The 21,263-nt window shown below is 64.2% G+C and overlaps 1 protein-coding gene across 2 annotated transcripts in view; it reads left to right on the top strand.

The window, feature by feature from the left end:
* The first annotated feature begins 1,178 nt into the window (after nt 1–1,178).
* Nucleotides 1,179–21,263, top strand: part of PLEC (plectin) — a 30,898-nt gene continuing 10,813 nt past the window's right edge. Inside the window, exons 1-30 of one of the 2 annotated variants that reach the window (XM_049765551.1) lie at nt 1,179–1,738; nt 9,607–9,668; nt 10,106–10,195; nt 10,709–10,786; nt 10,878–10,970; nt 11,596–11,762; nt 11,879–11,994; nt 12,076–12,182; nt 12,352–12,471; nt 12,554–12,649; nt 12,776–12,903; nt 13,173–13,266; nt 13,646–13,800; nt 13,888–14,200; nt 14,283–14,360; nt 14,439–14,600; nt 14,685–14,789; nt 15,207–15,302; nt 15,420–15,545; nt 16,129–16,281; nt 16,369–16,523; nt 16,613–16,739; nt 16,819–17,002; nt 17,072–17,229; nt 17,472–17,650; nt 18,745–18,883; nt 18,981–19,337; nt 19,550–19,633; nt 20,134–20,238; nt 20,334–20,432. In XM_049765551.1, the coding sequence (XP_049621508.1) occupies nt 1,201–1,738; nt 9,607–9,668; nt 10,106–10,195; nt 10,709–10,786; nt 10,878–10,970; nt 11,596–11,762; nt 11,879–11,994; nt 12,076–12,182; nt 12,352–12,471; nt 12,554–12,649; nt 12,776–12,903; nt 13,173–13,266; nt 13,646–13,800; nt 13,888–14,200; nt 14,283–14,360; nt 14,439–14,600; nt 14,685–14,789; nt 15,207–15,302; nt 15,420–15,545; nt 16,129–16,281; nt 16,369–16,523; nt 16,613–16,739; nt 16,819–17,002; nt 17,072–17,229; nt 17,472–17,650; nt 18,745–18,883; nt 18,981–19,337; nt 19,550–19,633; nt 20,134–20,238; nt 20,334–20,432 (4,464 nt within the window). In that variant the 5' untranslated portion in view covers nt 1,179–1,200. Of the gene's footprint in view, nt 1,739–4,974; nt 5,102–9,606; nt 9,669–10,105; nt 10,196–10,708; nt 10,787–10,877; nt 10,971–11,595; nt 11,763–11,878; nt 11,995–12,075; nt 12,183–12,351; nt 12,472–12,553; nt 12,650–12,775; nt 12,904–13,172; nt 13,267–13,645; nt 13,801–13,887; nt 14,201–14,282; nt 14,361–14,438; nt 14,601–14,684; nt 14,790–15,206; nt 15,303–15,419; nt 15,546–16,128; nt 16,282–16,368; nt 16,524–16,612; nt 16,740–16,818; nt 17,003–17,071; nt 17,230–17,471; nt 17,651–18,744; nt 18,884–18,980; nt 19,338–19,549; nt 19,634–20,133; nt 20,239–20,333; nt 20,433–21,263 lie in introns of those variants that run through there. The other variant, XM_049765550.1, reaches the window with a different exon arrangement.

Genomic DNA, 21,263 nt, shown 5'->3' with positions numbered 1-21,263 from the left:
CCGAGTGTGCAAGGGGGGCAGAGAAGGCGCCCAGGGACGCATGAGCTGGCGGCACTGTTTGGAGCGGCCCGGGCGGTGCCATGGTGACAGTCCAGAAACTCGCCCCCGCAAGGCCCGTTGGCCGCCTGCCCGCCCGCCCGCCCGCCTGCGCCTCCCACCGGGGTCCCCCCACCCCGTCCTGTCTATAATGGGCTCTGGGGAAGAAATGCTTGGTGAGAAAGGGCGTGTCCCCCTCAAGGAAGTTCCCCTCGTGATATGATGCCCGGGTCTTCCTCCTCCTGCTGGCCTGGCCCGGCTGTGGCGGTGCCCTGCGGTGCCAGCCGGCTGCGGGCGGCTTTCAGGGGGCCTCGCCTGGGTGGTGCCCTCGTGGGGCGCCACTGTCTAGTTGCCAACTTGCAAGCTCGCCTGTTGCAGGGCAGGGCTGGGTGTGTGCGGTGGGGGACCAAAGTGGCTCCGGGGATTCCAGGACTTTGAGTCCTGGTGGCAGCTGAGACTCTCCGACAGCTGGGTGGGGCCTGGACACCCCAGGAGCCGCCCTGCGAGAAGAGGACTCCCAGCCCGGAGCTGCTGAGAAACTTTGGAACTTTCTGTTCTGAGCTGTCGCCATTCCCCGTCCTTGGCACAGGAAGTGTTAAGTCGGGGACCACAGTATAGCATGTGGAATTGGGGTGTTGCTGTGGCCGTTAGCCCGCCTGATGGACAGCGGCGGGTGGTGCCTGCCCTGTGTCCCATTTCTCCCTTTTAGCTCTTGAGCTGGGATTCCCCAGTCTGGGGCACCCCAAGACCCCCCAAGGCCAAAGCACCACGATTGGAGAGGTCCTGCACTCTGCCCCCTTCCAGGACCCCAGGGCCTTGGGTGGTGTCCACCCCACTCCCAAGTCCCCATTTGGCATCGGTGGAGGAAGTGTCTGGGAGCTGAAGTCATCTCTGGTGTTGGAGCTAGCCCCGAGGCTGGGGCCGGCAGAGGGTGCCCTGGGGTGGACCCCATAAGGCGAGGGGCCTCCGGCTGTGCTGGGAGGGGCCGCCTGCTGCTGAGTCAGAGGGGGCTGGACCGGGAGGCCGAGTGGAGGCGGTGCTGGCAGGAGGCACCGTGCACACACAGGGCCGCACAGCCAGACACGGCGGCCGGCCGGTCCGCTTGCTTCTTCCTCCCTTTCTGGTCGGTGCGGGTCTGCGGGTCTGTGACTCTGTGCCGCAGCCATGGTGGCGGGAATGCTCATGCCGCGGGAGCAGCTGCTGACCATTTACGAGGTGCTGTTCCGAGAGGGTGTGATGGTGGCCAAGAAGGACCCAAGGCCCCACACTGCCCACCCCCACGTGCCCGGCGTCTCCAACCTGCATGTGCTGCGGGCCATGGGCTCCCTGAGGTCGCGGGGCCTGGTCCGAGAAACCTTCGCCTGGCGCCACCATTATTGGTACTTGACCAACGAGGGCATCGCCCACCTGCGCCAGTTCCTGCACCTGCCGCCGGAGATCGTGCCCGCCTCCTTGCAGCGTGTGCGCCGCCCCGTTGCCATGGTCATGCCCGCGCGTCGCGGCCCTCACCCTCACGTCCAGGCCGTGCAGGGACCCCTGAGCTGCCCGCCCAAGAGAGTGCCCGCTGAGGAGATGGCCCGCAAGGAGCGGCAGGGATACCGCCGGAAGGAGGCTGAGGAGGGGCCGCCCGAGGCCCCTGTGGTGCCCAGGGCCAGCACTGCAACGTTGGCCAAGCCCTGCACGCAGCCAGCCCCGGACACAGGTCAGCGCCGGGCTGGGGGTGTGGGGTGTAGGCCCCGTACACTGCCTGCAGTAGGTGGCGTCCTTCTGGTGCTGGGTGCAAGGGCCAGGACCTTGTGGCCCTGCCCTGCACCCCACCCGGACAGCTGCAGTGTGCGCCCGCTGGATGGGCAGCGTCAGCTGCCAGCTTAGCCCTGCCAGCTGCAGGGCAGGGGGCCCCAACCGCTGAGATGCCGGCACCTTTGCCCAGCACACCTGCCTGGCCTGGGACAGCCTCCTCGGCAGGCCAAGGCAGGTTGAAACACCTGTGCGGGCAGGTGCCAGGGCCAGGGCCGCCCATCTTGGTCTTCACCTGGGGAGGTGGGGGTGTCTCCGGGGTGCGGCAGGCCGGTGGCAGCTGGCGGGAGGTGGAGTGAGAAGACCTGTGGTTGCTGGCCGGCTCGGGCCTGTCGGCCTCCTGAAGCCGTGGCATGCATGGCCTGGTGGCCACCTGCATTCCCTCGTCTTCAGCTGCTGGGCTGAAGATGGACGCTGGTGGCTCCGTGCTGGGGCCAGGAGGGCTGGGTGTGGCTGTGGTGGGCATCGGGGCCAGCTCTGGAGGTGACTCAGTGCCCCTTCATGCCGCAGCCACGCTGGCCTCAGAATTTCCAACAGGAAATGAGCTCCAGCTCCCACTACCGCTCTGCTGAGCCTGAGTCAGGGTGGGCGGGGTCTGCCTTTCCCGTGTCCTCAGCCCCTTGCTCCTGATGCAGCAGGGGGTGTCTACCAAGGGGCTCCCAGGGAAACCTCCACAGTCCTGTTCTCTGTGGCCTCACGTCTGCCTCCTACCGGCTGCCACAGCAGCACTAGCCACGAGGCTGCGGGGCCACTGGGACTTGTGAATAGCCACAGGCTAGGCCCAGGGGGAGAATAGTGAGTCCTGAGCGTAAAGAGGACCACATGGGAGCAGCTGTCCTGTCCTGTCCTGCTACCGTGTCTCCTGCCCTCCTGAGGTTGAGTCCAGCCCTTGGCCAGTTGCCTGCTGGGCTTGGCACTAAGGGGCTAGGCAGGGGTGGGATATATTCAGGCCCCTGTGCAAGCCAAACCAGAAACACTGATACTTCATAGATACCCTGGGCATGTCTGTGGTGTTAAGAGCCCGGGTCAGGCCAGAGGGGGCACAGGGCACCATGCTGGCCATGCATGGGGCCTGTCCAGGTTCTGGTCAGCACTGCGTGGCCCCCTCATAGCCCTCAGGAATGAGCACCCTCAGTGTATCCACAATCAGAACTTGGGGGTTCTGGTCATTAGGACATGGAGCTGGGGATGAACATGGGGCCAGAACACCTGCCTCTCTGCCCCTTCCTTGGGACCTCATCCCGCCCACTGGATGGGCTCCCCTTGGCCGGGCACAAGGGGTGGGCAGAAGTTGGGACAGTGGGGAGAAGCCAGAGGCCAAGCCCACTGGGCAGTGTGTGGGTGGAGGAAGGGGCCAGTGCAGGGCGGGATGTCCAGGAGGTGGGGACAGAAGGGCGAGTCCAGGGGGCTGAGGCTCAGGGAGGGCCCCACAGGCTGACTAGGGGATGCACGAGGCGGAGCTGGGTTGGAAGGCCACTCTTCTTCTTTCCTGTCCCTCGTTCTTTCCTGCCTCTATTCCTGGCTTCCTGTTGCCTGTTCTCTGCTCTGGTTTGCCTGGCGCCATGGACAGGTACAGCATGGAAGAGCTAATCCAGATGGGCCAAGGTAGGGCGGTGTGGGCCCGGGGCACTGGGCATAGGGCACCAGAGATGCAGGGTGGGGTGTGTGTGTGTGTCTCGGGGCTGCAGCTTTGGCCAATGCTCAGAATTCAGGGGAAGAGGTTGAAGGCTTAGCAGGATCTAATCTAATGAGGAGGATCTGCACGGAGCACATCTGGGTAGCTGGGTGTTTCTGGGGGGCAGCTCCTCTCACTCCCTCCCGCAGACTCTGGAGAGCAGCAGGGGCTGTGGCCGGGATGGGTTTCCTGCCCAGGAGTTTCCGTAACACGAAGCTGCGCGAAGTCTCCAGCCTCTGTCCAGTGAGCTGGTCCACGCCAGTGTGAACCGAGTTACTGCTGTTTCCCACAGGGATCCTGGGGATCCTAAGCTTTTTTCCCCAGCCTGAGGGTCCCAGAGCCCCATGTCCCGCCCCCCCGGGGGTCCCAGAGCTCTGCCCTGCACACTTTATGCCTTCCCTGCTCAATCTCCCCCACCAATCTGAGCGCCTTGTATGCACCCCAAAAGACCCTTTACCCAGAGCCCATGAGAAGCTGGCCTGTCGTGTGGAGATGAGGCCTGCTGCTGGGTCTGGATGCACCTTGAACTCCGCCCCGGGCTGACCCCGCCGAGGGTCAGTGGTGCGTCCTTGCAGGGTCAGGTGTGCCCTTGGGGCGGGGCCTGGCCCTACAACTGGCCGTGCCCTGTCTTGAGCAGAGGGGGTGGTGCACCCGTCCGAGTCCTGCCGCCTACGGACACCTGGTGCCAGCAGCTTCTTATTATTAGCTGCTCGGTGGGAGCCGGTGTCGGGTGGATGCGTCTGTGGAGGGAGGCCCAGGCCCGGCGTGTCATGTTCTAAGTCTGGACAAATGACGAAGGAAGGCTTATACCCCCGGGTATTTATAGATCGGGCCCCCTGCCCGCCCTCCCCCTGCATTCGGGCTCTGCTGAGGCCACGCGTCCTTCCCTCCTCCCGGCCACTGCCCGCTCAGCCTCACCGCCGCCTGTGCGGGCCTGTGACCCCACCAGCCCAGTCCCGCATCCCCTGCTCCCACTGCCGTCCCCAATGAAGATCGTGCCGGGTACGTGGGCGGCTCGGGGCAGCCAGTGACACCCCCTCCACGGAGGGCCGGGGTCTTGATGGGGGCCGGAGGGAGAGGGCGCAGAGGGCTCCGCCCTGGCCATTGTCCGGTGCCCCCGAGGGAGCGGTGCGCGTGTCCTTTGGGGGCTGCAGGCCTTGGCGCCTGGCCCGTGGAGGCCCGGTGGAGAGCTGGGGCGCTGGCCGCTCCGGCCTGGGCTTGGGGGGGGCTGTGCTTGGCTCCTCCCCGGGGTGTGGCCGGTGCAGCAGGGGTTAAGGCGCCCGCTAACCTTGAGCGGACGCCGCTTCCCGGACAGCTGCGCGGGCGGGCGGGTGGCGGCCCCAGGGCGCGAGCGGGGCGGTCCCGCGTGTGGCACCCGCCCTCGCCTCGCCTCGCCTCGCCTCGCCTGGCCTCGCCGCACCGGCCCCAGCGCTGTCGCTTCCCCGGGCCGGCGGGGAGGCTGGGCCGGCGGCCGCGGAGCCATGGACACCTCGGACGGCCTCTTCCCCTCCCTGGTGGTCGTGGGCCACGTCCTCACCCTGGCCGCCGTGTGGCACTGGCGCAGGGGGCGCGGGCGGGCCCTGGAGGAGCCAGGTAAGCCCTGGCGGTCCCGCGGAGCCCCGAGCCGGGCGAGGGGCTGGGGCGGGGCCTTGGCGGCGCCGCCTCCAGCCCGCCCCGGAGTTCCCTGCGCCGCCCTTTTTCGTGCCAAGAGCCGGGCTTGGTCGTGCGGGCCTCCCCTGCCCACGAAGGCTTTGGACGGGCGCGCAGGTGACAGCCACCTGCGCGCCCAGCCAGGTGCCACGCATGGAGGGACAGTCCTGGGCGCGGGCCACCAAGGTGGCACCCGGCTTGGATCGGAGCCGGGCACGGAGCTGGCCTTGTCCTGGGCAGGCTCAAAGTCACCAACCTGGGCCGGGAGCCCGTGGCAACTGCGCCCTGCCATGGCGGAGTGGGGACCTGCCCTGCCCTGCCCTGCCCTGCCGCGCTTCCCCGGCCTGGCAAGCCTGCTGGGCCCGGGCGATCGCGAGTCCCTTGGGCCCGAATCTGAGCCTCGACGCTCCAAGCGCGCTTTGGGGCGGCGCTGGGGCGCGGCTGTGACTCAGCGCCGTGCGGTCAGTGCGAGGCCGCTCTCCCTCCTTGTGTCCCCCCAACTCCTTTGGGTTCCAAATAAAGGGGTTCCCCGAGCCAGCTTTTCCCCTTCCCGAGCGCCAGGAGGCGTTTGTTTTCCAGCGTCGCTCCGGTTCGGGATCCCCCTTTGCGCCCTGGTGCCCACCTCTGGGGTCTCCGGGAGCTGGGGCGCGCGCGGGACACCCCCGTGGGATATGTTGTGGGGTGGTCAGCACCGAGGCCCGGCACCCCGCAAGCGGGGTCCTCGTCCTCTCGCCTCCCAGCGTGGGGTGCGGCTTCCTGGCCCGTGCTGGGCGGGGCGCCAGGGCCGGTTCTCCGGGTGCGCCGCGCGCCCCAGGCCTGCAGGCGGGGGAGCCGTGCCAAGGCGCCGCGCGGGCTGTGGAAGAGGAGGGCTGCCGGGCCCCGGCTGTCGTCGTCGTCGTCGTCGGTGGCACCGGCGTCCTGCCCATGGCCGCCACGGGCGTCCGGAGAGTGGGGGGCTCCTGGGCCTTGCAGGAGGCGGTGCTGGACGGGCCGTGCTGGCTGGACGGGGCTTCCGAGCGCGCCCGCCGGGGCCACCTCTCCGAGCGGCTGTGCTGCGTAGGTGGGTGCGGCAGCCGGGGAGCGGAGGCGGGGCGGGCTGGAGGGCCGCAGGGCTCGGACCCGGGGCCGGGATCGGAGGCTGGGCCGGGCGCAGGTGATGCCCGCCCTGGGCCCGTTGCGGAAACACCTGGGCAGGGAGGCGGCGCGGGCCGAGCGCGTCCCACCCCCGCGCTGCTCTGGGCCCGAGGGGGAGCAGGGAACTGAGGGTGGGGCCAGGGGTGGACCCGCCAGGGCCCTTCGAGGCCGTGGCCGCCATTCCAAGCGTGCGCCCCATTCCGGAGCGTGCGCCCCAGACCGTGGGCCGCCGGGGTCTCATCCCGGGTCGTGCGCTCCTAACCATTGGCCACATTGGGGGTCCCCATCCAGCGTGCTTCTCTGACTATGAGTCGCCAGGGTCCATCCCATCCCATCCCGGATCGTGCATCCTAACCATTGGCCGTATTGGGGGAGTCCCCTGACCCTTGGCCGAATTGGGGGTCTGTCACCCCCTCCCAGGACTTTATAATTAATATCTAATTCTACAGGGGTCCCCACCCAGCGTGCTCCCCTGACCATGGGCCGCCATGGTCAGTCTCATTCCTGATCGTGCACCCTAACTATTGGCTGCATTTGGGGGTCCCCTAACCATTGGCCGCATTGGGGGTCCCCATCAGCGTGCTCCCCTGACCATGGGCCGCCGGGTCCCATCTTAGATGTGCACCCTAACCATTGGCCGCCTTTGGGGGTCCCCTGACCATTGGCCACATTGGGGGGATCCCCTAACCATTGGCCGCATTGGGGGGTTCCCATCAGCGTGCTCCCCTGACCATGGGCCGCCGGGTCCCATCTCAGATGTGCACCCTAACCATTGGCCATATTGGGGGTCCCCTGACCCTTGGCCGCATTGGGGTTCTGTCACCCCCTCCCAGGACTTTATAATTAATATCTAATTCTACAGGGGTCCCCACCCAGCGTGCTCCCCTGACCATGGGCCGCCATGGTCAGTCTCATTCCGGATCGTGCACCCTAATTATTGGCTGCATTTGGGGGGTCCCCTAACCATTGGCCGCATTGGGGGTCCCCATCAGCGTGCTCCCCTGACCATGGGCCGCCGGGTCCCATCTCAGATGTGCACCCTAACCATTGGCCATATTGGGGGTCCCCTGACCCTTGGCCGCATTGGGGTTCTGTCACCCCCTCCCAGGACTTTATAATTAATATCTAATTCTACAGGGGTCCCCACCCAGCGTGCTCCCCTGACCATGGGCCGCCATGGTCAGTCTCATTCCTGATCGTGCACCCTAACTATTGGCTGCATTTGGGGGGTCCCCTAACCATTGGCCGCATTGGGGGTCCCCATCAGCGTGCTCCCCTGACCATGGGCCGCCGGGTCCCATCTCAGATGTGCACCCTAACCATTGGCCATATTGGGGAGTCCCCTGACCATTGGCCATATTGGGGGTCCCCTGACCATTGGCCACATTTGGGGGTCCCCTGACCATTGGCCACATTGGGGGGGTCCCCATCCAGCGTGCTCCCCCACCATGCGCCGTCGGGGTCCCATCCCAGAGCGTGCACCCTAACCATTGGCCATATTGGGGGGGGTCCCTTAACCATTGACTGCATTGGGGATTCCCAAGCAGCGTGCGCCCCTGCCCATCAGCCAAGGGGCATGGCCTGGATTTCCTTGACCTTGGACCGCGCAGGGTCTGGCAGGACTCTAGGGTGCGCGTGAGCTGTGAGGGGTGCAGGCCTTTGAGCCCCACCCCAGGAGGCCCATGGTTAGGGTTAATGCCCCGCCTGGCGTTTGCATTCAGCGGGTTCTGGGCCCCGGCTGCGTCCCAGGTCCCGCCCCCATACCAGGGGGTGTGGGCGCCCCCCGGTGGCCACGGGGGGGGGTGGGGAGCGATTCCCGGAATGGGGGGGGGGAGGAGCGGCACCCACAGCTGGATCCCATCAAGCCAGATGCGCCCGGAAAATTCTTGCGGCGGGCGGGCGGGCGGCCGGGTGGGCGCTGCCCTTTGCCATGCCTTGCGCCCTTTGCCCCCGCCTGCCTGGGCCGGCCGTCGTCCAGTCCAGTCCCGCCCCCCACAAACAGCACCCCTCGCCCCAGGTGCGGCTTCCTTCCCGGTGACTCACACTGGGGGGTCCCCTCCCCGGGCCTGACTCATCAGGGCCCCCCGCGCCCTCCCCACTGGCCGCCCCTGATTTCCAAGTGAGTCAGCACTCGGCCAAGTGGGCCTGGCTTTGGGCACGGTCACCGCCTGTCTGGCCAGCGGGGATTCCCGCCCCTCGTGGAGGCCCTGTCCCCCTCCCCCACTGATCTGTTTGGGGGAGCCCTGCTTGGGGTTTGGCTGCACATCTGGGACACCCAGTTGGGGGACACCCCAAGGCAGACGGGGCAGCACCCTGGGTGTCCCAGTGCGTGCCTCTGCGCCTTAGTCCTAGCCAGGAGGAGCGTTGGGGTCCCCCTGTCCCTCTCCCACTCTCTCCCTCTCCCGCAGCCGGGCCCAGGGCGGGTGTGGAGAAACAACCCAACTTCCTGCAGTGGCCGCTTCCTCCTGGGGACCCACCCTTGGGGCGGGGCGCACGCAGGGCGGGCCGCTGGGCTCTGCCTGGGCGCGGGCTGGAGCCGGGGCGTTTGCCAGACCAGCCAGAGCTAGAGAGCGCTCAGTGCGGTGCCAGGCGCACAGCACAGGGACAGGAGGGACGGACGGACAGACAGACAGGCAGACCGACGGACGCGCAGAGAGGCGGCACGATGTCTCAGCAGCGGCTCCGAGTGCCGGAGCCCCAGGGCTTGCATCAGAAGCGAACCAGCTCCGAGGACAACCTCTACCTGGCTGTGCTCAGGGCCTCGGAGGGCAAGAAAGGTAGTGGGACAGGAAGGCCTGTTTCCGCCGCAGGAAGCCCGGCCTGCAGGAGCCAAGTCCGGATTGGAACTGGGTTCCAGGGATGCGGAAAGAACGCCTGCTGCGCCTGCCCTGTGTATAGTCTAGTCAGGGCTCGGGTTGTCGAATGGGCCTGGCCCGCAGGCGGAGTGGGCTGGGGACTGAGAAGGAGGCACCTAGGGTCTGGCTCAGGTGGGGAGTGGGGTGCCGTCTAAGCCTGGGAAGGCCCTTCCACCTGCAGGGCTTCCCCCTCCCACGCCCTGCCTGCCCCTCTGTGGGGTGTGCAGTGGGGCAGGCCAAGGCTTGTCCTGGGGGTCTGGGTGTGGCCGCTGACTCCACTCCCCCAAGTAGGCAGTGCAGAGGTGAGCAGGACTGAAAGCCTCCTCTCTGGGGCCCTTTGGGGGACGCTTGGTGGGTGGGTGGGTGGGCTGGAGGTGTGGCTCTGCAGGGACCTGGTGGTCTCTCTTGGGCCTGGGGGCTGGTGACACTCCTCCAGTGACTGGGCCTTGTCCTTCCCAGATGAGCGAGACCGGGTGCAGAAGAAAACGTTCACCAAGTGGGTCAACAAGCATCTTATCAAGGTGGGTGGGGTGCACAGAATACAGATGTGTGATGCATGCAAACACACATGTACAATTACATGGGAACACACGTACACATATATGTAAACACTGCATCATAGGGTTGAATGTGAGTGTGAGCATGTGCAAAGCATGCATATCCGTGGGTATGTTTGTGGGATGTGTGTGTTCGGGCTGAGGCAGGGCGAGGGGTGGCCTTCCCCTTGGTGCTTGCCCCTGCCTGCTCACTTTTATCTCTGAACCCTGTTATTTTCTGTCTTCTCCCCATGCTCGCTCCTTCCTCCTCCTCCTCTTCTTCTTCTTCTTCCTCCTCCTCCTCCTCCGTGTAGCACTGGCGGGCAGAGGTAGGTGCTCCTGGGGGACAGCATGTGTACGGCCCCTCCCTCTGGGCCTGCCTCGGCCAGGGAAAGCAGGCTCAGTCCATATTGTCCCCGCAGGCCCAGAGACACATCCGGGACCTGTACGAGGACCTTCGAGATGGCCACAATCTCATATCCCTGCTGGAGGTGCTGTCGGGGGACAGCCTGGTACGTGCGCCTGCGGGAGGGCCCTGCCCTCACCCCAATTCCCTGCCTCCTGGTCTGGACTGTTGGGTCGGGCTGCGGGTGCCCTGAAACTTCGGAACCCCCTGGACCTCGTAACCTCATGCTCTGCTCTGCTTTGGTTTCTCTGCTGCTTGGACTCTGAACCTTGACCTCTGCCCTTTACCCTTTGCCCTGCTCTGGCGGGACAGCCGAGAGAGCGCCTGGTGAGTGGTGGTACCCGCCGGTCCAAGCCGGGAGCCCCGCTCACCCGGACAGGTGGTGCCGGAAGGGCCTGTGCCAGCTGCCTGCGTCCCACCGACTGCCCTGCTGGGACCCTCCCCTCGGCTTCCTGGCCATTGTGTCCTCCCAGCCCCTTCCTTCCTTCCCAGCGAGGCCTGATCCTGGGCTGGTGCCCTGCTGGGGGGTGGCCAGGGGCCGAGGGAGGAGCTCTATGCCCCGTGGTGGGGGCTGTGCGAGGCTGGGGACACTAATGGCGATTTCCTGGCTCCTTCTCAGCCCCGGGAGAAAGGCAGGATGCGCTTCCACAAACTACAGAATGTCCAGATTGCCCTGGACTACCTCCGGCACCGCCAGGTGAGCCCCCCACCTGCTCCCCTGCCTCGTCCCTATACCCTGGCTGGTTTGCCGCTGACATCCCTCTCTCCCATCACTGGGATCCCTGCAGGTGAAGCTGGTGAACATCCGCAATGATGACATCGCGGACGGGAACCCCAAGCTGACCCTTGGCCTCATCTGGACCATCATCCTGCACTTCCAGGTGGGCTGGCCGATGGGGCAGCCTCACGCCAACTCCAGCTCCTGCCAGTGTCTGGGTTTGGGTCTATGTGTCTGGCCCAAGTGGCCGCAGTCCCAAAATGCCTATTCCATGCCCTCTGGCCCTGGGCTGGGCCTACCCAGCCATCCCTGCCCTGCTGAAGAATGCATTCTTTGCTGCTGGAACAGAGCCTGCTCTGCACTGCCTCGGGGAAGGTTCTAGAGAAATCCAGACCAGGTCTGCTGACTCACACAGTCTGCCCCATCCTCACAGGAAGCGGCAAATCGCAAAGTTGAGCTGGCACCAGCCTGAGTCATGGACAAACCCTACAGGCATACACTAGCGGAACAGGCGGGCAGGGGGCCCCCAGGCCCCAGAGATGGGGCTACTTGGTGCTTGATGCTGACATCTCATGCAGAGACCCCCATCTAGTTCTTTAGGACTCTAGGGCCCCTGAACCAGTCCTTCTGGCCCAGTTCTCAGCAGCTCTGTGGTCAGCACTGACCCACAGACTTTCAACTAGGAGCAGCCCCATGCAGTGGCCCTGCTTGGAGTGGGGTGGTCAGGGTCCCCCACTGAGTGCCCAACCTCAGACCCACTAATGGTTGCCTATGCCCGTGGCGGGCAGATCTCGGACATCCAGGTGAGTGGGCAGTCGGAGGACATGACGGCCAAGGAGAAGCTGCTGCTGTGGTCCCAGCGCATGGTGGAAGGTTACCAGGGCCTGCACTGTGACAATTTCACCACCAGCTGGCGCGACGGCCGCCTCTTCAATGCCATCATTCACCGGCACCGGTGTGTGGGCCAGCGGGCTGGTGGCTGTGGGCAGCTCAGGCCACCCCTTCGTAGGGAGGCCCCGGGGACTGTGCGTGAACCTCCTCCGAATTGCCCACCTCCTGTCGCCACTGCAGGCCCATGCTGGTGGACATGAGCAAGGTACTCCGGCAGTCCAACCTGGAGAACCTGGACCAGGCCTTTTCCGTGGCCGAGCGGGACCTGGGCGTCACGCGACTCCTGGACCCGGAAGGTACGTTCAGTCTTGCCCCCACCACCTCAGTGCCCCCGCTGTCGTGATGCCTCTGCTGCCTCTAACCCCGGGTCCCCGCAGATGTGGACGTTCCGCAGCCCGACGAGAAATCCATCATCACCTATGTCTCGTCCCTGTACGACGCCATGCCCCGGGTGCCCGACACGCAGGACGGCGTGAAGGCCAACGTGAGTGGGGCTGGGATCTGTGGAGCGGGAGCCTGGCCTGGAGTGGGGGGCACAGCGGTCGGCCCCTGGGGTGGGAATAGGCACTGACCTGGGAGTGACTGGCCGCTGCCCCTGGGAGTGCGTGTGGACACTGCCCTGGGGTGACTGCTACCCCGTGGCGTCCACCCAGGAGCTGCAGCTGCGCTGGCAGGAGTACCGGGAGTTGGTGGTGCTGCTGCTTCAGTGGATCCGTCACCACACAGCGGCCTTTGAGGAGCGCACCTGCCCCTCCAGCTTCGAGGAGATCGAGGTGCGAAGCCCAGCAGGCTGGCCCTAGGCCCACCTTGGGGGGGGGTGTGGAGGTGGGGCTGACCCCTGTCCCCCATGCCCAGATCTTGTGGTGCCAGTTCTTGAAGTTCAAGGAGACCGAGCTTCCCGCCAAGGAGGCTGATAAGAACCGCTCCAAGCTGATCTACCAGTCCCTGGAGGTGAGGGGCCGTGGGGATATCTGGGGGCCCTTGGAACTCTAGACAGCATCGCATGGTGCCGGAGTTTCTCCCTGGCCCGTTAGCTGGTCTCTGTGCTGCCCCTGATGACCAGGCCAATGCCCACAGGGTGCTGTGCAAGCTGGCCAGCTGAAGATGCCCCCTGGCTACCACCCTCTGGACGTGGAGAAGGAGTGGGGCAAGCTGCACGTGGCTATTCTGGAGCGGGAGAAACAGCTTCGCAGCGAGTTTGAGAGGTCGGGGGAGGCCCGGCGGTGGGGGGGGGGCCTGCACAGGGTGGGGCCCTCTTGCGGTGGCAGGGAAGCCACCATGGGCCAGGGCAGGCAGGAGTGAGTCATAGTTGGGGAGGAAACACCCCCCTTCCCCCAGGCCTGGAAACGCAGCCTGCTGGGGCCAGTGTGACTGGGCGGCCAGAGGGGAATGGGTACTCAGGCAGCCGAGGCAGAAGGCCCGGGGCAGGGGCTGGGCTGGCCGGACCTGGCCACTGAAACCCTGGTGCATGTAGGCTGGAGCGGCTGCAGCGAGTGGTGAGCAAGCTGCAGATGGAGGCGGGGCTGTGCGAGGAGCAGCTGAACCAGGCGGACGCCCTGCTGCAGTCGGTGAGGGAGGGGCACATGCACAGGCAGGAGGGCACAGGCCCCAGCTCCTCCCCCTGGGTTCCTCCAGCTCTCACTCCCTGCTCTGGGCACCACTAACCTGTCCCAGCCTGCCCTGCTCTTCTCGCTGTCGGTCGGCGGCGGCGGGGGACGATGGGAGAATGAGGGGGGCCAGAGCAGCAGGCCAGGGACTCACAGAGCTGTTTCCAGAAGGGAAGTTCTAGGAGATGAGGCGCCAGACTCAGCTTCTGGCCGGTCCCCAGCTGCCCTGTGGGGTGTGGTGTTGTTTGATCAGAAAGAAGTGCAGGCTGAAGGGTGGGGATGAGGAGGGTCAGGGGCAGCCAGGAGGCCCCTGTGCTCACACGGGGCTCTGGCCTTGCAGGACATCCGGCTGCTGGTGGCGGGCAAGACGCCACAGCGGGCCTCCGAGGTGGAGCGGGACCTGGACAAGGCCGACTCCATGATTCGGCTGCTGTTCAATGATGTACAGGCGTTGAAGGACGGGCGCCACCCGCAGGGCGAGCAGATGTACCGCAGGTGGGGCCCCGCCTGCCCTTCCCAGGGGAGTAGCTGACATCTGGGCAGCTGGCCCTGCTGACCCCGCCCTCCCCTGCCCTTCCCCAGGGTTTACCGGCTCCACGAGCGCCTTGTGGCCATCCGCACTGAGTACAACCTCCGGCTGAAGTCGGGCGTGGTGGCCCCGGTCACTGCACCGGTCACCCAGGTGCCCCTGCAGAGGCGCCCGGAGCTGGAGGACTCAGCACTGCGCTATCTGCAGGACCTGCTGGCCTGGGTGGAAGAGAACCAGCAGCGGGTGGATGGGGCCGAGTGGGGCGGGGACCTGCCTAGCGTGGAGGCCCAGCTCGGCAGCCACCGGGGCCTGCACCAGTCCATCGAGGACTTCCGCGCCAAGGTGGAACGAGCCCAGGCGGATGAGGTATGCAGGGGCACCTGCAGGCTGGCAGAGGAGGGGCCAGGCGGGAGCTGTAGGCTCATACGCACCCAACTCTCCTCTGCAGGGCCAGATCTCTCAGGCCATGCGGGGCACCTACCGTGAAAGTCTGGGACGGCTGGAACTGCAGTTTGCCAAGCTACTGGTGAGTGGCCGTGGGCGGGGACGGGGGGGGGGTGCAGGAAGAGGGGGGGCACCCCCGCTGACTCATCCCTGCCCACAGAACTCCTCCAAGGGCCGTCTCCGGTGCCTGGAGAGCCTGCATGGCTTTGTGGCGTCGGCCACCAAGGAACTGATGTGGCTGAACGAGAAGGAGGAGGAGGAAGTGGGCTTTGACTGGAGTGAGCGCAACACCAACATGACAGCCAAGAAGGAGAGCTACTCGGTGAGGGCCAACCCCGTGTGGCCACCCTGGCCGCCGCCTCAGGCTCATCGCTCTGGCCCATCTAAGACCGTGTCCTCCTCCCAGGCGCTGATGCGTGAGCTGGAGCTGAAGGAAAAGAAGATCAAGGAGATCCAAAGCACCGGGGACCGGTTGCTGCAGGACAACCACCCTGCGAGGTCCACAGTGGAGGTGGAGACCGCCCTGTGCTGGGGGGCTGGGGGCTGAGGGGGGTTCCCCGACCCTGTGTTGGGGGTGTGGGACTATGGCCCTGTGCTGTAGGGGGATTCTCCTCTGTGCGGGGTGGAGTGGGGTAGGATAGTGACCCTGTAGTGTGGGAGGTTCTCTGCTGTTCTGGAGAGTGTGAAGGGTTTCTAACCCTATATTGGGGAGGGGGGTTCCTGGCTTGTGCCCAGTGGGTGTGGCCATTCCTGGATAGATGTGACTGCCCCAGTAGGCAAGCTTGCCCCAATGGGTATGGACAGGTCCCTGGGCATGATCTGTCTGGATGGACATGGCTGTGCCCTGACAGGCGTGGCTTTACCCAGGTGGATGTCCTGGGGCCCCTGGCCACTGTCACCCTGACTCTCCTCTCCTACCACCCCACAGTCCTTCCAGGCAGCCCTGCAGACGCAGTGGAGCTGGGTGCTACAGCTGTGCTGCTGCATTGAGGCGCATTTGAAGGAGAACACGGCCTACTTCCAGGTCGGCTCCTCTCCCATCCCTAGCCCTCCCTGCCCAACTCCAGTCCTGTGGGTGAGGGTGGGTGACTCTGGCTGGGCCCCCTGCGGGCTGCTGTGTGACGTCTGCTGCTGTCTCCAGTTCTTCTCAGACGTGCGGGAGGCTGAGGAGCAGCTACAGAAGCTGCAGGAGACCATGCGCAGGAAGTACAGCTGTGACCGCACCATCACCGTCACCCGCCTGGAGGACCTGCTGCAGGATGCCCAGGTCAGCGTCTGGTGCAGGACTGGGTGGTCTGGGATGGACAGGGAGGACCAGAGGGGGCGTTTCAGCCCAGTCCAGGGAGAGGGGGGCCACGTCCCAAGGGGTGCTGGGAAGACCCCTCCAGAAGTGCTGACTAGAAGCAGTGCCATGGGGCTACCTGGAGTTTCTGGGCTAGGAGCTGACCACTCTGTAGCTGTCCCCGTGGCTGGGGGTAGGTGGCAGGGACTGTGGCCACCTCTAGTCCTGTTGTTTGAAGGGGGTGGGGGAGGGGAGTTGTTGGGCGCTGGGCAGGGGTCAGGGAAGGCCCAGGCTGGGCGGTAACTGCCCAGAGATTCCAGGGTGGACTCTGACCCCCAGCCTGGTCAGCACTGAACAGGAGACTGCATGGGTGGGTGACATTGTAAGGGGGTCCGGGGCATCATAGGGGCCCGTATTCAGGGCTGTGAGTGGACTAGGGTTTGGACGGGGTGGGAGGAAGACCTGTGTGGGCTGCTGGGGCAAGGACAGTAGTGGTTGTATGCTGGACAGTCGCTGAGCCCTGGCCTTAGTCGCCCACCGTGCCCTGCCCTGCCCACATCCCCTGCAGGATGAGAAGGAACAGCTGAACGAGTACCGGGGCCACCTCTCGGGGCTGGCCAAACGGGCCAAGGCCATTGTGCAGCTGAAGCCCCGCAACCCAGCGCACCCTGTACGGGGCCGTGTGCCGCTGCAGGCCGTGTGCGATTACAAGCAGGCGGAGGTGAGCGGGACCTTGGGCACGGGGGCATGTGAGCGGGTGGGCGGGCTGGGTGTGTGGGCAGTGCCATGACAGCTTTGGCCGCCACAGGTGACGGTGCACAAGGGGGATACGTGCCAGCTGCTGGGCCCCGCGCAGTCGTTCCACTGGCAAGTGCTGAGCAGCTCGGGGGGTGAGGCTGCGGTGCCCTCCGTGTGCTTCCTTGTGCCTCCCCCCAACCAGCAGGCACTGGAGGCCGTCAGTAGGTAGGTATGCTGGCTGGTAGGGCAGGACGTTGTGGACTGGAGCGGGCTGGTGCCATTGCCTGCCCCTCACTGTGATCTGGCCCTGCCAGGCTGGAGGCTCAGCACCAGGCGCTGCTCACGCTGTGGCACCAGCTTCATGTGGACATGAAGAGCCTTTTGGCATGGCAGAGCCTCACCCGTGACGTGCAGCTCATTCGCTCCTGGTCACTTGTCACGGTACAGCAGGACCACCCAGAGGGGAGGGAGGAGGTAAGATGTGCCCAAGTCCCCCGACTCAGCCTCTGCATCCCCACAGTTTCGTACCCTGAAACCTGAGGAGCAGCGCCAGGCCCTGCGCAGCTTGGAGCAACACTATCAGGCCTTCCTGAGGGACAGCCAGGACGCTGGAGGCTTTGGACCGGAGGACCGACTGCAGGCCGAGCGCGAGTACGGCTCCTGCAGCCGCCACTACCAGCAGCTGCTTCAGAGCTTGGAGCAAGGTAGGGTGTAGTGCTGAGCTGTGGTAGGGGGTAGTGGGCAGGGTGGGAAGTGACAGGAGTTTCTCCCAGGTGAGCAGGAGGAATCCCAATGTCAGCGCTACATCTCGGAGCTCAAGGACATCCGGCTGCAGCTTGAGGCCTGTGAGAGCCGCACTGTGCACCGTCTGCGGATGCCCCTGGACAAAGAGCCCGCGCGTGAGTGTGCCCAACGCATCACCGAGCAGCAGGTAAGTCCCTTCTTCCCCAAAAACATACATACATACACATATACTTAACATACACACAGAGATTTGCACACACATAGACACAGGCACACACAGAGACACGAATGCACACAGAGAATGCTTGCATGCGCGCGCGCGCGCGCACACACACACACACACACACACACACACACACACACACACACACACACACACACACACAGCCTTCACTGGAGGGGTCGTGTTGACTCTGTTTTGTCTCTCAGAAAGTGCAGGCAGAGGTGGAAGGGCTGGGCAAGGGGGTTGCCCAGCTCTCGACCCAGGCTGAGAAGATCCTGAACCTGCCCGAGCCGTTGCCTGCCGCCCTGACGCTGCGCTCAGAGCTGGAGCTGACCCTGGGCAAGCTGGAGCAGGTCCGCAGCCTGTCTGCCATCTACCTGGAGAAGTGAGTGGGGATGGCTACCTGTGCTTGGCGGGGACAATGCTACACTGAGTCTGGGATGACCCAGGAGGAAGGACCAGGGTGGGGCCTCGAGGGTCACAGAAGAGGCAGGTCTGAGCCATGCTGAGATGAGGAGGCCCACAGGACTTCTGGGTCTGAGAGCCAGTGACTGAGGATCAGGGTTGGGGTTAGGGGCAGTTTAGCACTACAGCATGTGGTCTCTGCTGCCTCCTGGTGCCTGCCCCAGAGCCCTGGCCTCTACGGTCATCATAGGTATGTGAAGGAACCCTTCATCTCACAGCCTCTCTGCCAGTAGGGGCTACACACACAGGCTTTGACCACTGATATGCCCCTGGCTGTCAAGATCTTGCCCGCTCTCCATAGGACCCTCACTCCTGGGGCCTTTGGTCAAGGGGCGGGGACTCAAGGCTGAGAGCTGCTTTGGGGCTGGAGCAATAGCACATCAGGAAGGCATTTGTTTGCCTTGTACCCAGCTGACCTGGGTTTGATTTCTAGCATCCCGTAAGGTCCCCTGAACCTATCAGGAGTGATTCCTGAGCAGAGTCAGGAGTAACCCCTCAGCATTGCAATAGGTATGGCCCCCCCCAAAAAAAACCCCACAACAACCAGTAGGTGCATTGGCCTGAGGTGCCTCCTTTCCCCACAGCCCCTTAAAGGTCCACATCCTCCCTGGAGCCCCCTGTGTGGCTTCAAAACCAAAAAACTAAAAACAAGGGGGCCATAGTGATAGCACAGTAAGTAGGGTGTTTACCTTGCACGTGGCTGATCTGGGTTCGATCCCTGGCATCCTATAGATCCCTCCAAACACCACCAGGAGTAATGTTTTAGCATAAAGCCAGGAATAACCCCTGAGCACTGCCAGGTGTTGCCCCCCTGAAAAACAAACAAAAAACGAAAACCCTCAACAACCAGTAGGTGCATTGGCCTGAGTTGCCTCCTCTCTTCACAGCCCTCCAAAGGGCACGTCCTCCCTGGAGTTCTCCATATCCAATAGCCCAGGCCTATGAAGTGAGGAGTCCTGGAAAAACAATCTGGGTCCTTCCTCGGTGACCCAGCTGCTGCTCTCTTCCCACTAGGCTCAAGACCATCAGCCTTGTGATCCGCAGCACACAGGCGGCTGAGGAGGTGCTCCAGGCCCACGAAGAGCAGCTGAAGGAGGTCCAGGCTGTGCCTGCCACCCTTGCAGAGCTAGAGGCCACCAAGGCCATGCTGAAGGTACCGTTGCGTTGCTGGGCTGTGTTTTGTCAGGGTGGGGTGTTGGGCAGCGGGGTGCCCAGGCTGACATCCGTCGAACCCTCTCCGGCCCACACAGAAGCTCCGGGTGCAGGCAGAGGGGCAGCAGCCGGTGTTCGACGCCCTGCGGAATGAGCTTCGGGGCGCGCAGGAGGTGGGCGAGCAGTTGCAGCAGCAGCACAGAGAGCGGGATGTGGAGGTGGACCGCTGGCGGGACAGGGTCACGCAGCTGCTGGAGCGTTGGCAGGCAGTGCTAGCACAGGCTGATGTGCGGCAGCGGGAGCTGGAACAGCTGGGCCGCCAGCTGCGCTACTACCGGGAGAGCGCCGATCCACTGGGAGCCTGGCTACAGGACGCCAAGCAGCGGCAGGAGCGTATCCAGGCCATGCCACTGGCGGACTGCAAGGCAGCACGGGAGCAGCTGAAGCAGGAGAAGGTGCCTGGGGCAGGGACTGGGTGTGCCCGAGAGGCTGGGCCAACTGGCCTGAGGGGTGGGAACTGAATCTAAGGCATGGGGCCGATTGGCCTTTGGGGTGAAGCCTGAGTGGGAATGAGGCCGTCCAACCTTGGGGCATGGACTGAGCCTAAGGGGCAGGGTCTGCTGGCCCAGGGTGGGGCCTGAGCCTGAACACCCATGGTCTTACCCAGGCCCTGCTGGAGGAGATAGAGTCCCATGCAGAGAAGGTGGAAGAATGCCAGAAATTCGCCAAGCAGTACATAAATGCCATCAAGGTGAGGCAGCCGGGCTTCCTGCAGGTCTTGGGACAGAGATCCCTGGGTCGAAAGGCTGTGGGTGGGGCCGGAGAAATGGCATGGGGTAATGCGTTTGCCTTGCATGCAGAAGGTTGGTTGTTCGAATCCCAGTATCCCATATGGTCCCCCGAGCCTGCCAGGAGCGATTTCAGAGCAGACAGCCAGGAGTAACCCCTGAGCACTGCCGGGTGTGGCCCAAAAAGCAAAAAAAAAAAAAAAAAAAACAGAGGGGGGGCTGGAGAGATAGCATGGAAGTAAGGCGTTTGCCTTGCGTGCATTAGGTCAGTGGTTCGAAACCCGGCATCCCATATGGTCCCCCGAGCCTGCCAGGAGCGATTTCTGAGCGTAGAGCCAGGAGTAACCTCTGAGCGTTGCTGGGTGTGATCCAAAAACCAAAAAAAATTAAGGCTGTGGGTGGGTGGGCTCGAAGAGCAAGGGACAGGAAGCAGAGCTGGTGGTGAACCCGAGTGTCCTCATAGGACTACGAGCTGCAGCTGGTCACATACAAGGCACAGCTAGAGCCAGTGGCCTCCCCGGCTAAGAAGCCCAAGGTCCAGTCTGGGTCCGAGAGTGTCATCCAGGAGGTAAGGCTGTTCTCCTGCTGCTGAGGTGTGATTAGGGCTGGAAGGTCCTGGGGGCAAAACTTGCTCACCCACTGTCCCTGGTGTCCTCCCTATAGTACGTGGATCTACGCATGCGCTACAGTGAACTGACCACTCTCACTGGCCAATACATCAAGTTCATCAGTGAGACGCTGCGGCGCATGGAGGAAGAGGAGGTATAGCTCTGGGATGGGGAGGAGGAGGAGGTGTAGTACAGCTCTGGGGTGGGAGGGAGGTTGTGAATTATAGTCCTGGGGTAGGGGCCTGCCCTGCTGATCACCTTGCCCCCACAAGGCTCTGAACCTGGCTGAGACCACTGCACACAGCCTACCCTACTCCCCAAAGCAGGCTGCCCCCAATCCCCTCCTGTGGCCTACCCCGCCTGGTCTGGTACTGTGCTGCTTCTGCGGTGGCTGGTAAACTGCACTGGCTCGGACCTCCTACTGCTATCCCACGCACCTTCAGAGACTGGCCTGTCCAGAGGAACACTGCTTGGATTGGGGGGTCTGGAGAAGGGTCTCCAGAGTTGTGGGATGGGCATCCACCTGTCTTTCTGTCCACCGGGGGGCGCTCCACTGTCTGGTCTCCTGGCAGAATTACTTCCTCCAAGCCATCTTAACATGCTGGCTTGGGGACTGGAGAGATAGCATGGAGGTAAGGCCTTTGCCTTCCATGCAGAAGAACAGTGGTTCGAATCCCATCATCCCATAGGGTCCCCCGAGCCTGCCAGGAGCGATTTCTGAGCGTAGAGCCAGGAGTAGCCCCTGAGCGCTGCCGGGTGTGACCCAAAACAAACAAACAAAACAAATATGCTGGCTCAGGCAAGCTCCGTCTGGAGGGCGAGAGGATTGGACATGGGTTAGGGACAGGCTGGCCAGTATCCAGCTGCGTGGTGGGTGAACCTCCTGTTTTGCTGGCTCCCTGTTCGTCTGGTTGGCTGTGGGAAGAAGCGCCTGGGTCTCTTTTCTAGGTGGCGAACTCAGTAAGGCCTGGCTCTTCTTGATGCC

The sequence above is a fragment of the Suncus etruscus genome, chromosome 19, assembly GCF_024139225.1.
Source record: "Suncus etruscus isolate mSunEtr1 chromosome 19, mSunEtr1.pri.cur, whole genome shotgun sequence".
Taxonomy (NCBI): domain Eukaryota; kingdom Metazoa; phylum Chordata; class Mammalia; order Eulipotyphla; family Soricidae; genus Suncus; species Suncus etruscus.
The sequence above is the reverse complement of the archived record's forward strand: the minus strand, read 5'-3'. Positions and strand labels throughout refer to the sequence as shown.